A 13033-nucleotide genomic window follows, 5' to 3' on the forward strand; every position below is an offset into this window, starting at 1 on the left:
CTAGCGCCATTCGACGGCCAACACCGCGGTTCCTGGTGTGTCCGTTGTGCCGTGCATGTGATCATTGCTTGTACAGCCCTCTCGCAGTGTCCGGAGCAAGTATGGTGGGTCTGACACACCGGTGTCAATGTGTTCTTTTTTCCATTTCCAGGAGTGTATGCTAAATTTTATCATGGTGTGAAAAATTTAGAAACTAAAAGACATTGTGTGGAGCAAGATATAAAAGCATGTGCCAGTGAGCTCAAACTAAATAATGGCACTTTTGCAGTTGTAGCAGTGTATAGGTCTGCATTGGGAAATTTTCAGTTACTTCTGAAAAATATGGATTCTTTGTTGTGCTATCTATTACACAGTGGGAAGCAGAGTATTATTTATGGGGATTTCAATGGAGATTTTCTGAAAGAGTAGGGTAGAAAGGATGACCTTGAAGTATTACATGGTTCTTTCAACTGGACATCAATTACTTATTTTCCTACTCAGGTAGTACAGGAAAGCAGCACACAGATAGACAGCTTTCTTATAGACACAAGATAAATTTAATCAAATAAAAGCTTTTCCAGTTAAGAATGGCCGTTCCGATTATGATGCACAGCTAATTACAGTATATGACATAGCTCCACACAGTTATGCAAAACAGTACTCCAAAACGCATTGAATTAACAATTTAACAATAGCTAATTTTAGGGAAACCTTGTGACAGAGTGGGATGAGGTGTACGATGAACTTGATGCTAATTTAAAATTGAACCTATTTCATGATACCATTGTGAATATATTTGAAAACAATTTCCCTAAGAAAACAGAGAAACATAATTGTTAGAAAGCATCTAGCATACTGTAGCTTACTAAAGGGATAAAAATGCATTGAAACAGAAAAGTGGAATGAACACTGATGAAGCATAGAAATGGTATATGCTTGCATATTTAAGTACAGAGATATGTAAACAGGAAGAAGAATGCACTGCAGTTGGCAACTCCTATATAGGACAGCAAGTGTCTAGCAAAGTTGGTAGATTGGTTACTGCTGTTACAGTGGCAGGTTATCAAGATTTAAGTGGGTTTGAATGTAGTGCTATAGTTGGTGCACGAACGATGTGACAGCATCTCTGAGGTCGCGATGAAGTGGGGATTTGCCTGTGTGTCCATTTCACGAGTGTATCATGAATATAGGAATTGGGTAAATCATCAAATCTCCAACATTGCTGTGGCCAGGAAAATATCTTGGAAGAATGGGACCAACAACAACTGAAGAGATTTGTTCAACATGACAGAAGTGCAACCCTTCCACAAATTGCTGCAGATTTCAGTGCTGGGCCATCAACAAGTCTTAGTGTGTGAACTATTCAATGAAGCATCATCGATATGGGCTTTGGGAGATGAAGACCCATTTATGTACCCTTGATGACTGCATGACACAAAGCTTTACACCTCGCCTGGACCCATCAACACTGACATTGGCTTGTTGATGACTGTAAACATGTTGCCTGGTCAGATGAGTCTCGTTTCAAATTGTATTTAGTGCATGGACATGTTCGAGTATGGAGACAGTCCCATGAATCCATGGATCCTGCATGTTAGCAAGCAACTGCTCAAGCTGGCGGATGATCTGCAGTTAGTCATATGGAACCCCTGATATGTCTAGGTATGAGTCTGACTGGTGACATGTACATAAGCATCCTGTCTGATCACATGCATCCCTTCATGTCCATTGTGCATTTTGACAGACTTGAGCAATTTCAGCAAGATAATATGACACCCCACAAGTCCAAATTTGCTACAGAGTGGCTCCAGGGACACTCTTCTGAGTTTAAACACTTTTGCTGACCACCAAACTCCCCAGACATGAACATTATTGATCACATCTGGGATGCCTTGCAATGTGCTGCTGAGAATGGATCTCCACCCACTCATACTCTTATGGATTTATGGACAATGCTGCAGAATTCATGGTGTCAGTTCTTCCAGCACTACTTGAGACGTTAGTTGAGGCCCTGCCATATCATTTTGCAGCACTTCTGTGTGCTTGTGGGGGTGCTAGACGATCTTAAGCAGGTGTTACATTTTCTTTAGCTCTTCAGTTTATCTTATAGTTCGAAGGAGTGATGATACAGAAAGACTCAAACATTACAAAAACTGTTGCATTCTATTAAGAAAAGTTATTAAAAACTCCATAGGTGTGTGCATTGTGTCTGACAGCATTTTGCAAAATTCTTAGGAAGTAGTTATTCAAGAGTAGTTTCACATATTTAAAAATTCAGTATTAACAAAAGACAGTTTGATTTTCAGAAACGGTTTTCAACAGAATTTGCTGCATATGCTTTCACTGTTAAGGCATAAAATGCTGTGAATAACTGAATGTCACATATTTGGATTTCTTGTGATCTCTCAAAGGCTTTTGACTGTGTGAATCATGAAATTCTTATATATGCACTCCAGTTTTGTAATGCGAGTAGGACAGTGCACGAATGAGTTAATTCATATTTAACAGGGGAATGCAGAAGGATGAAATTAACAGTCCAGTAGTCTGTAAAAGTCAGCAGTCTTCTAATTGTAGAGGTATGAAGAACGGTGTCCAACAGGGTTCAGTCTTGTTCCCTTATTAATCTTAAAATATACTAATGAGTTGCCACTCTAAATTCTTGAAGATACAAAGTAGTTCTTTTTGCTGATGATGTGAGTATACTAATTGCACTGAACAAACAAGAATTATCTGAGGAAATTATGAATGAATGACGTCTTTCAGGAAACCATGGGTCTCTGCAAATGGACTCAATAAATTTTGAGAAAACACAGTGTATAAAGTCCTGTACAGTAAATGGCATAACACCATTGGTAAGTATAGATGTTGAACAAAAGATTGTTGCTAAGGCAGAATCTTCAAAATTTCTGGGTGTGTGTATTGATGAGAAATTGAATTTGAAGAAACTCATTGATGATCTGATGAAACATTTGAGTTCAGCTTCTTACACTCTTTGGGTTATTGCAAATTTTGGTGATAAACATATCAGTAAATTAATCTACTATGCCATATTCTCTGTTTTAATATGGCTTCATATTTTGGGTTAATTCATCATTAAGAGAAAAAATGTTCATTGCACAAAAGAGTGTGATGAGAATTGTAGCTAGAGTCCACCCAAGATTACCTTGTCGATGTTTGGTTAAGGAACTAGGGGTATTCACAGTACCTCCACAATTTTTATCTTCATTTATGGAATTGATTATTAATAATGGATTCCAGTTCACAAGTAATAGCAAAGAGCATTGTTACAACACCAGAGGAATGGATGACCTTCACTACTCTGGGCTAAATCTGACTTTGGCACAAAAAGAGGTGAATTATGCTGCGACTGAAGTCTTTGATCATTTCCTAAATAGCATTTACAGTATGACAGTTAGCCAACCAACATTTAATCAAATTAAAAGATTTTCTGAATTATGTTGAATTTGACTATCACATTTCCATCTGATGTGTCATAAAAGGTAACACATGCTAAAAAAGACACTGTTTCAAGATTAGTCTGTCCCTTTTATTTAAGTTGCTTCATAGATTACAAACTAAGCAAAAATTCCAGCAAAAAGTTTCGCTATCTTTCAAAAAACGTGCGAAGTGAGATCTTCAGCGATTTCATGTGTAACTGGCATTACTATGGAAAAAGTCGAAGTGCTCGATAGAACATATATTCAGCCTTGTAACCCACAAAGTGTCTGGTTCACAGTAGTGAAATTTACAATCTTATTTGTCAGAAGTATTCATCTGCTGCAATATAAGCTTAACCATACCCTCAGAGAGAAACAGCAAAACAATTTTTACAGTCAGTATTATATGTGAAAGTTTTCCTTGTGCTTATGCTGTGTGTTGTTGTTGTTGTTGTTGTTGTTGTTGTTGTTGTTGTTGTTGTCTTCAGTCCAGAGACTGGTTTGATGCAGCTCTCCATGCTACTCTATCTTGTGCAAGCTTTTTCATCTCCCCCTGTTCAGTGTATCCATCTCTTTGTCTCTCTCTACGATTTTTACCCTCCACACTGCCCTCCAATACTAAATTGGTGATCCCTTCATTCCTCAGAATATGCCCTACCAACCGATCCCTTCTTCTAGTCATGTTGCGCCACAAACATCTCTCCAATTCTATTCAATACCTCCTCATTAGTTGTGTGCTGTACCCATCTAATCTTCAGCATTCTTCTGTAGCACCACATTTCGAAAGCTTCTATTCTCTTCTTGTCTAAACTATTTATCATCCACGTTTCACTTCCATACATGGCTACGCTCCATACAAATACTTCCAGAAATGACTTCCTGACACCTCAGTCTATACTCGATGTTAACAAATTTCTCTTCTTCCGAAACCCTTTCCTTGCCATTGCCAGTCTACATTTTATATCCTCTCTACTTCGACCATCATCATTTATTTTGCTCCCCAAATAGCAAAACTCATTTACTACTTTAAGTGTCTCATTTCCTAATCTAATACTCGCAGCATCACTCGATTATCCTCGTTTTGTTTTTGTTGATGTTCATCTTATATCCTCCTTTCAAGACACTGTCCATTCCATTCAGCTGCTCTTCCAGGTCCTTTGCTATCTCTGACAGAATTACAATGTCGTCGGAGAACCTCAAAGTTTTTATTTCTGCTCCATGGATTTTAATTCCTCCTCCGAATTTTTCTTTTGTTTCCTTTACTGCTTGCTCAATATACACATTGAATAACATCAGGGATAGGCTACAACTGTGTCTTACTCCCTTCCCAACCACTGCTTCCCTTTCATGCTCCTCGACTTTTGTAGCTGCCATCTGGTTTCTTTACAAACTGTAAATAGCCTTTCTCTCCCTGTATTTTACCCCTGCCACCTTCAGAATTTATAAGAGAGTATTCCAGTCAACATTGTGAAAAGATTTCTCTAAGTCTACAAATGCTAGAAACGTAGGTTTACCTTTCCTTAATCTCTCTTCTAAGATAAATCGTAGGGTCAGTATTGCCTCTCACATGTTCCAACATATCTGTGGAATCCAAATTGATCTTCCCCAAGTTCGGCTTCTTCCAGTTTTTCCATTCGTCTGTAAAGAATTTGCGATAGTATTTTGCAGCCGTGGCGTGTTAAACTGATAGTTCGGTAATTTTCACATCTGTCAACATCTGCTTTCTTTGGGATTGGAATTATTATATTCTTCTTGAAGTCTGAGGGTATTTCGCCTGCCTGATACATCTTGCTCACTGGATGGTAAAGTTTTGTTAAGGCTGGCTCTCCCAAGGCTGTCAGTAGTTCTTATGGAATGTTGTCTACTCCCTGGGCCTTGTTTCGACTTACGTCTTTCAGTTCTCTATCAAACTCATCACGCAGTATCATATCTCCTATTTCATCTTCATCTACATTCTCTTCCATTTCTATAATATTGTCCTCAAGAACATCGTCCCTGTATAGACCCTCTATATACTCCTTCCACCTTTTTGCCTTCTCTTCTTTGCTTAGAACTGGGTTTCCATCTGAGCTCTTGATATTCATGCAAGTGGTTCTCTTTTCTCCAAAATTCTCTTTAATTTTCCTGTAGGCAGTATCTATCTTACCCCTAGTGATATGTGCCTCTACACCCTTACATTTGTCCTCTAGCCATCCCTGCTTAGCCATTTTGCACTTCCTGTCGATCTTATTTTTGAGACGTTTGTAATCCATTTTGTCTGCTTCAGTTACTGCATTTTTATATCTTCTCCTTTCATTAATTAAATTAAATATTTCTTCTGTTACCCAAGGATTTCTTTTTGCCCTCGTCTTTTTACCTACTTGATCCTCTGCTACCTTCACTATTTCATCTCTCAAAGCTACACATTCTGCTTCTACTGTTTTTCTTTCCCCCCATTCTTGTCTGTCGTTTCCTAATGCTCTCCCTGAAGCTCTCTACAGCCTCTGGTTCATTCAGTTTATCCAGGTCCCATCTCCTCAAGTTCCCACCTTTTTGCAGTTTCTTCAGTTTTAATCTACAGTTCATAAACTATAGATTGTGGTCAGAGTCCACATCTGCCCCTGGAAATGTCTTACAATTTAAAACGGGTTCCTGAATCTCTGTCTTACCATTATATAATCCATCTGAGACCTACGAAGTGCATTCAAGTTCTAAGGCCTCCGATTTTTTTCTAGTTAACTACTCACCCGAAATCGATGAAACTGGCCCTACTTCTCGACGTAATCGCCCTGCAGACGTACACATTTTTCACAACGCTGACGCCATGATTCCATGGCAGCGGCGTAGGCTTCTTTAGGAGCCTGTATTGACCACTGGAAATTTGCTGAGGCAATAGCAGCACGGCTGGTGAATGTGCGGCCACGGAGAGTGTCTTTCATTGTTGGAAAAAGCCAAAAGTCACTAGGAGCCAGGTCAGGTGTGTAGGGAGCATGAGGAATCACTTCAAAGTTGTTATCACGAAGAAACTGTTGCGTAACGTTAGCTCGATGTATGGGTGCGTTGTCTTGGTGAAACAGCACACGCGCAGCCCTTCCCGGACGTTTTCGTTGCAGTGCAGGAAGGAATTTGTTCTTCAAAACATTTTCGTAGGATGCACCTGTTACCGTAGTGCCTTTTGGAACGTAATGGGTAAGGATTACGCCCTCGCTGTCCCAGAACATGGACACCATCATTTTCTCAGCACTGACGGGTACCCGAAATTTTTTTGGTGGCGGTGAATCTGTGTGCTTCCATTGAGCTGACTGGCGCTTTGTTTCAGGATTGAAAAATGGCGTCCACGTCTCATCCATTGTCACAACCGACGAAAAGAAAGTCCCATTGATGCTGTCATTGCGTGTCAACATTGCTTGGCAACATGCCACACAGGCAGCCATGTGGTCGTCCGTCAGCATTCGTGGCACCCACCTGGATGACACTTTTCGCATTTTCAGGTCGTCATGCAGGATTGTGTGCACAGAACCTACAGAAATGCCAACTCTGGAGGCATTCTGTTCAACAGTCATTCGGCGATCCCCCAAAACAATTCTCTCCACTTTCTCGATCATGTCATCAGACCAGCTTGTGCGAGCCCAACGTTGTTTCGGTTTGTTGTCACATGATGTTCTGCCTTCATTAAACTGTTCCACCCACGAACGCACTTTCGACACATCCATAACTTCATCACCACATGTCTCCTTCAACTGTCGATTAATTTCAATTGGTTTCACACCACGAAAATGCAGAAAACGAATGATTGCACGCTGTTCAAGTAAGGAAAACGTCGCCAATTTAAGTATTTAAAACAGTTCTCATTCTCGCCGCTGGTGGTAAAATTCCATCTGCCATATGGTGCTGCCATCTCTGGGATGTATTGACAATTAATGCGGCCTCATTTTAAAACAATGCGCATGTTTCTCTCTCTTTCCAGTCCAGAGAAAAAAAATCGGAGGCCTTACAACTTGAATGCACCTCGTAGTATCTCCAGGCCTCTTCCATGTATACAACCTTCTTTTATGATTCTTGAACCAAGTGTTGGCTGTGATTCAGCTATGCTCTGTGCAAAATTCTACCAGGCAGCTTCCTCCTTCATTCCTTACTCCCATTCCATATTCACCTACTACGTTTCCTTCTCCTCCTTTTCCTACTATCGAGTTCCAGTCACCCATGAATATTAAATTTTCGTCTCCCTTCACTGTCTGAATAATTTCTTTTATCTCATCATACATTTCATCAATCTCTTTATCATCTGCGGAGCTAGTTGGCATATAAACTTTTACTACTGTGGTAGGCGTGGGCTTCGTATCTATCTTGGCCACAGTAATTCATTCACTATGCTGTTAGTAGTAGCTTACCCGCATTCCTATTTTTGTATTCATTATAAAACCTACTCCTGCATTACCCCTATTTGATTTTGTATTTATAGCCCTGTATTCACCTGACCAGAAGTCTTGTTCTTCCTGCCACTGAACTTCACTAATTCCCACTATATGTAACTTTAACCTATCAGTTTCTCTTTTCAAATTTTCTAACCTACCTGCCTGATTAAGGGATCTGACATTCCCCACTCCAATCCGTAGAATGGCAGTTTTCTTTCTCCTGATAACAATGTCGTCCTGAGTAGTCCCCGCCTGGAGATCCACATGGGGGACTGCTTTACCTCTGGAATATTTTACCCAAGAGGACGCCATCATCATTTAACCATACAGTAAAGCTGTATTCCCTCGAAAAAATTACAGCTGTATTTGCTTTCAGCTGTTCACAGTACCAGCAGAGCAAGGCCATTTTGGTTAGTGTTACAAGGGTAGATCAGTCAATCATGCAGACTATAGCCCATGCAACTACTGAAAAGGCTGCTGCCCCTCTTCAGGAACCACATGTTTGTCTGGCCTCTCAACAGATACCCGTCCATTGTGGCTGCACCTACATTACGGCTATCTGTATCACTGAGACACGCAAGCCTTCCCACCAATGGCAAGGACCATGGTTCATGGAGGGGGGGGAGGGAGGATGCTGTATGTACATTAATTAAAGTCATCAACTTTTTTTATTTGTGTGTTTGCACTGCTTAACAATGATGTTGTTGTTGGCTGACTACATCACATTTCATATGCTCTGAATATCTGCTGTCATTGGCTGGAGATATCGCATTACGTAAGCTATGATAGGCAGACAGAAGCGCATCAAAATCTTGATTTCAGTGCTTTGGAAGCTGCCACGGTGTATTTGTTGGGATTCCTGTTTATACTTTCATAATATGAAATTATGCAGTGTACGTGATGCTGTGTATCAAAGAGCTTTCAAAAACTCGTTGTTTTTTGCTAGATTGCGTTTGCTGAAGTGCCAGAAGGTTGTATACTAGTGTATAAATCCTTCACCATTTAAATGAGTGATCAGTTTTACAGCTCTGATGAAAATACATCATCACTTTTCATGGAAAGTGTACTTTCACCAAGTGAAAAGTTTGTTCGCCTGAGAAAGTGTGTTTTTGACTGGGAAATCTTGAAAAATCTGGGAATTTGTTTTTCTTCTTCACATACACAACCTGGTTAAGAAGGTATAAGTCTTCCACGTGAAATGCAGTGGCTGTGAAGAAAAAAGGCTGTGCACTGCTGGCAAAGTTGTTTTATCAGAGCGGTAGCTCCACATTGAAGGGATTTCGCTGGAAGAAACCTCAGTGAAGAGGTCACATGTCAGTATATGTGCTAAGGAGTACGAACGATCAAGACATTTGGAGAAACAATTGAATTACGTGATGCAGCAGGGAGAGGAAGGTGTCCCACTCCCATGGCAGTTGTTGAAGTTGCTTTTAGCTGTGGCTGACCATGCAGCAGATGACTCAAATTCTGCAGTAATGGCTAGAGTTCCGTCATGGAAATAGCTCTCACCCCTGCTAATCAGTTCAGAAGAGTTTGTGGGATACTTTAGACATATCTCTACAAGATTCAGAATGTGCTACAAACGAAGCCCCAAGAGAGTCTACAATGCTGTGACTTCGCCCTTCGTTTTTGTGGCGTGAATAGAAATCGATGACGTGTGGCTGGGAAATATTCTTTCAAACGACAAGGCACATTTTACGCCACATGGGGCGGTGAATGCACAGAACTGTCACATACAGGTTTCTCTTCTACTACATGTTGTACAGGAACACTGCACTCAGCTTATGCGACCATGTGGTGTGGTTTCACAAGTGTCTTAATTCTCAGTATCTGTTTCTTAGAGATGATGAGACCTCACAGGCCTTTTTGGTATATAGTGACATCTGCTTTGTATGACTTTGCTATGAAACACGATTCCACCTTTTCAGGGACACAGCAGTGTCTGCACCATGGGGTGACACCACATGTTAGTTGCCAAGTAAAATATATGCTTTGCAGAACCTTCAGTATCAGTCACATTATATCCAGGCAATTTCAAGAGATCCCCGACCTAAATCCATGTGACGTGGATGTTGAGATATCTGAACTATCTATTGGGGATGTATTCAGATTACTCTTGATCTGATGGATAGTATATGATGACATATCAGTCTGATTACACTGTATATGCTGCACATAGCTGTTGACCATACGATGTTATGTATGCAGCATGTTGCTGAGTCACTGACTACTTTGAACACACAACTTCTGACCATATCCTGACAAACATACTAGAACCTCTGTTATCATTTGTTTGATTGTTTCTCCTCTTTTTCTGGACCGACTCCACATTCTGACTACTTACAGCGCCATATTTCCATCTTGTGGCAGTAGCGTAACTACAATTTTTCAGCATACTCTGCAAGGACGCCAATTATTGAACATTCTGTGATGTTTCAGCATTGTGCCATGTATACAACCCACACTGCAGTGCTTGAAACACTGTCAGTTTAATTACAACCACTTGGTATGCTTAATATCGACTTCTTGCTATGAGAGTAGGGTGCATTTCATACAATTTTACCTTTAGTAAATTCAGAATAAAGGCGCTGTGATATGTCAGGAACATATTATACAAGTTCTGTGATTATCATTCACCAGGCGTTTTTATCAGCAGTTCGTGTTTTCTTGAATATTACAGTGTAATAATTGTGACCTCTGTCAGTCTCTTGTAATTAAATTGCGCGATATTGGAGTGTGTGTCACGTCTGTCTCACCATTCAAAACAGCCTGAAAAGGCTTACTATTGTCCATGAGCTGTGAGAGTAAGTGAACCTACGTCAACATATATGTAGGATAAATGAAGTTCTTGAAGACAGTGATATTCATCAAGGCTATGTAATAGAAATTGGTGGTGATACCAATTCATAACACAAACTGGATGATAATGATGACGATGACCACAGAGGAACAGAGAACAAAGACGTATCACAGTAATGAGTGCTTTTATGGTCAGGGATACACTTTGAAATGGAGAAATGTACAACCACCAACCAATGCTGCAATGCTGACATAAGACAGCATGATGTTGTTCTTGGCCAGCCGAAGTGGCCGAGCAGTTCTAGGTGCTACGGTCTGGAACTGCGTGATCGCTACTGTCACAGCTTCGAATCCTACCTCGGGCATGGATGTGTGTGATGTCCTTAGGTTAGTTAGGTTTAAGTTGTTCTAAGTTCTAGGGGACTGATGACCTCAGCTGTTAAGTCCCATAGTGCTCAGAGCCAAGCCATTTGTTGCTCTTGTCAATTCCTGGCCTGTGAATTAGTGGTAAAGCATTAGATAGGAATCCCGATGTTCAACAAGTAAATGGGTATACTTTCCACTCAAGATATTTTAGATGACATTTAACAATGGTGAAACAAAATTTTGATAATATAAGAACACGTTTAAAAGGATATATTTTTTATGCATGGTATTGATGTTTCTAAGCATTTATAGGATTCCTTGTATTCACAGCAGTCTTCAAATCTGGAATCAAATACATAGATAATCCTTTCTTAGTAGGTGGAATGAGATATAATATTTTACACAGTATTGGAAAGTAACTGTATTTGTTCATAGCAACAGCTCTTCAATTTGAGAATAGAGAGAAGGAGAAAGGAAAGAAATAAAGGAATGAAATAAAGGCAGCTGCCATAGTGTTAAACTTTTTGATAGAAGTACTGTAAACTATCAGCAATATCACTTTCCAGGCTGTACTATATATGTTGATAAAGTGCTTGTACATTTCCAGATTAATGTATGATTAGTTAATGGATGTACCTGCCAAGAAAACTTCTGAAAAGCGGAGTAAAGGTTAAGTGTATGACAGACACCACGACCCAGTACTTACATAATATCTACATTCTGACTGCTTAAAAAATTGGTAATTAACATCAAAATTTGTTTATTCTTAAAGTTTTCCAGAAATTCTGTTCCTTGTTTTCGGTTGTTTATCAAAGACTGGCATAGCATAAAAATTATGATTATAAACTGTATTTCTGGTATCTTAAGAAGCATAGGGGAGTACTTATTTGGAACCTTATTTGCATTTTTTTAATTTTCTTGTTCGTTATTAATATTCAGTTGCTTCACTTCCATGTGTAATATTCAGTTGCTTCACTTCCATGTGTATGAAAATACATGTTGTAACTAGTTGAATGAAAACAATCCAAAAATTTAAGACAGTATGTACTGATTCATTTGTTAACGTCTAGAATCTGACAAAAATGATGCCAGATACAGTAAAAATTCGTATGATACCAGGTAATAGTTTAAAAAAACATCCTAAATTTACTGTATACCATGCCAAACAAAAGTATATATATCCAATACAATGTAGAATAGTCACAAGTTACAATCAGAATACATGGAAAAACACTGGAGCATGCATGCCCTCACAAGTTTGCAATCTTCAATTCCCAACATGATGCACATGATGTGAACCTGAAAAATGGTTGCACCTGAATACTATAGGGGTAGCTTGTGCACCAGTAGCCATCGCTGACAGTCAGTAGAGTATGTTAGCCTGCACTGTGTCTGATGGGTGGTGATGTGGCCATTGATATGTGGGTCTGATTCATTCAAGGTTCTACTCGAATGCCACATGACCAGCTGTTGGGAAGATGTACATATGTTTCAAAATGGCTAGCTCTAAGTGTACTGGCAAATTTACAATCGTTTCCACCTTTCCAAATAGTATTTGTATTTGCTCAAGGCTTCACATAAGCAGCAGTGCCAAAAACACAGACTGAATGATCCACAAATGTGTCTTCACGCTCATTCATGAGTATGCAAATTGCTTTTTTAAATTTTTTTTTAATTATGGCAGTCATTACCCAACTGATTGGCAGTTATACTAGATAGCCAGATTGCGCTAGTTGTTGACTCACTAGGAATCAAACAGTAAAGAATTATTTTTTACTTGGTGAAATAAATTAATCATTGGTGGTTGTATCAATTTCTTTAGAAATCAAAGGCACTTGCAGAGCTATAATGATGGAAGAGGAACACTAAAAAAATTGTAACACTTGAAAGTTAATTATTTTAATTCTACCTAAAAATTCCAAATCATATCATCAATGAATCATATTGATTATTATTGAATTACCTCTGGTTATTTTCTCTTTAAACCGCCTTTGATTCACCTTTCCTTCCTTCTGGTAGAATATTATAATTTTAAATCGCTAACATTTATTGAATGTC

At 39.4% G+C, this 13033-nt stretch overlaps 1 protein-coding gene across 2 annotated transcripts in view; it reads left to right on the plus strand.

Moving 5' to 3' along the window:
- Positions 1 to 13033, plus strand: part of LOC126108733 (uncharacterized) — a 131424-nt gene that overhangs the window by 118176 nt on the left and 215 nt on the right. The window contains exon 7 of one of the 2 annotated variants that reach the window (XM_049914069.1): positions 11583 to 12098. The exons of the other annotated variant lie outside the window; for it this stretch is intronic. Within the exon in view, the coding sequence (XP_049770026.1) occupies positions 11583 to 11598 (16 nt within the window). The 3' untranslated portion in view covers positions 11599 to 12098. Of the gene's footprint in view, positions 1 to 11582; positions 12099 to 13033 lie in introns of those variants that run through there. 2 annotated transcript variants of the gene reach the window in all.

The sequence above is a fragment of the Schistocerca cancellata genome, chromosome 11 (assembly GCF_023864275.1).
Source record: "Schistocerca cancellata isolate TAMUIC-IGC-003103 chromosome 11, iqSchCanc2.1, whole genome shotgun sequence".
NCBI lineage: Eukaryota > Metazoa > Arthropoda > Insecta > Orthoptera > Acrididae > Schistocerca > Schistocerca cancellata.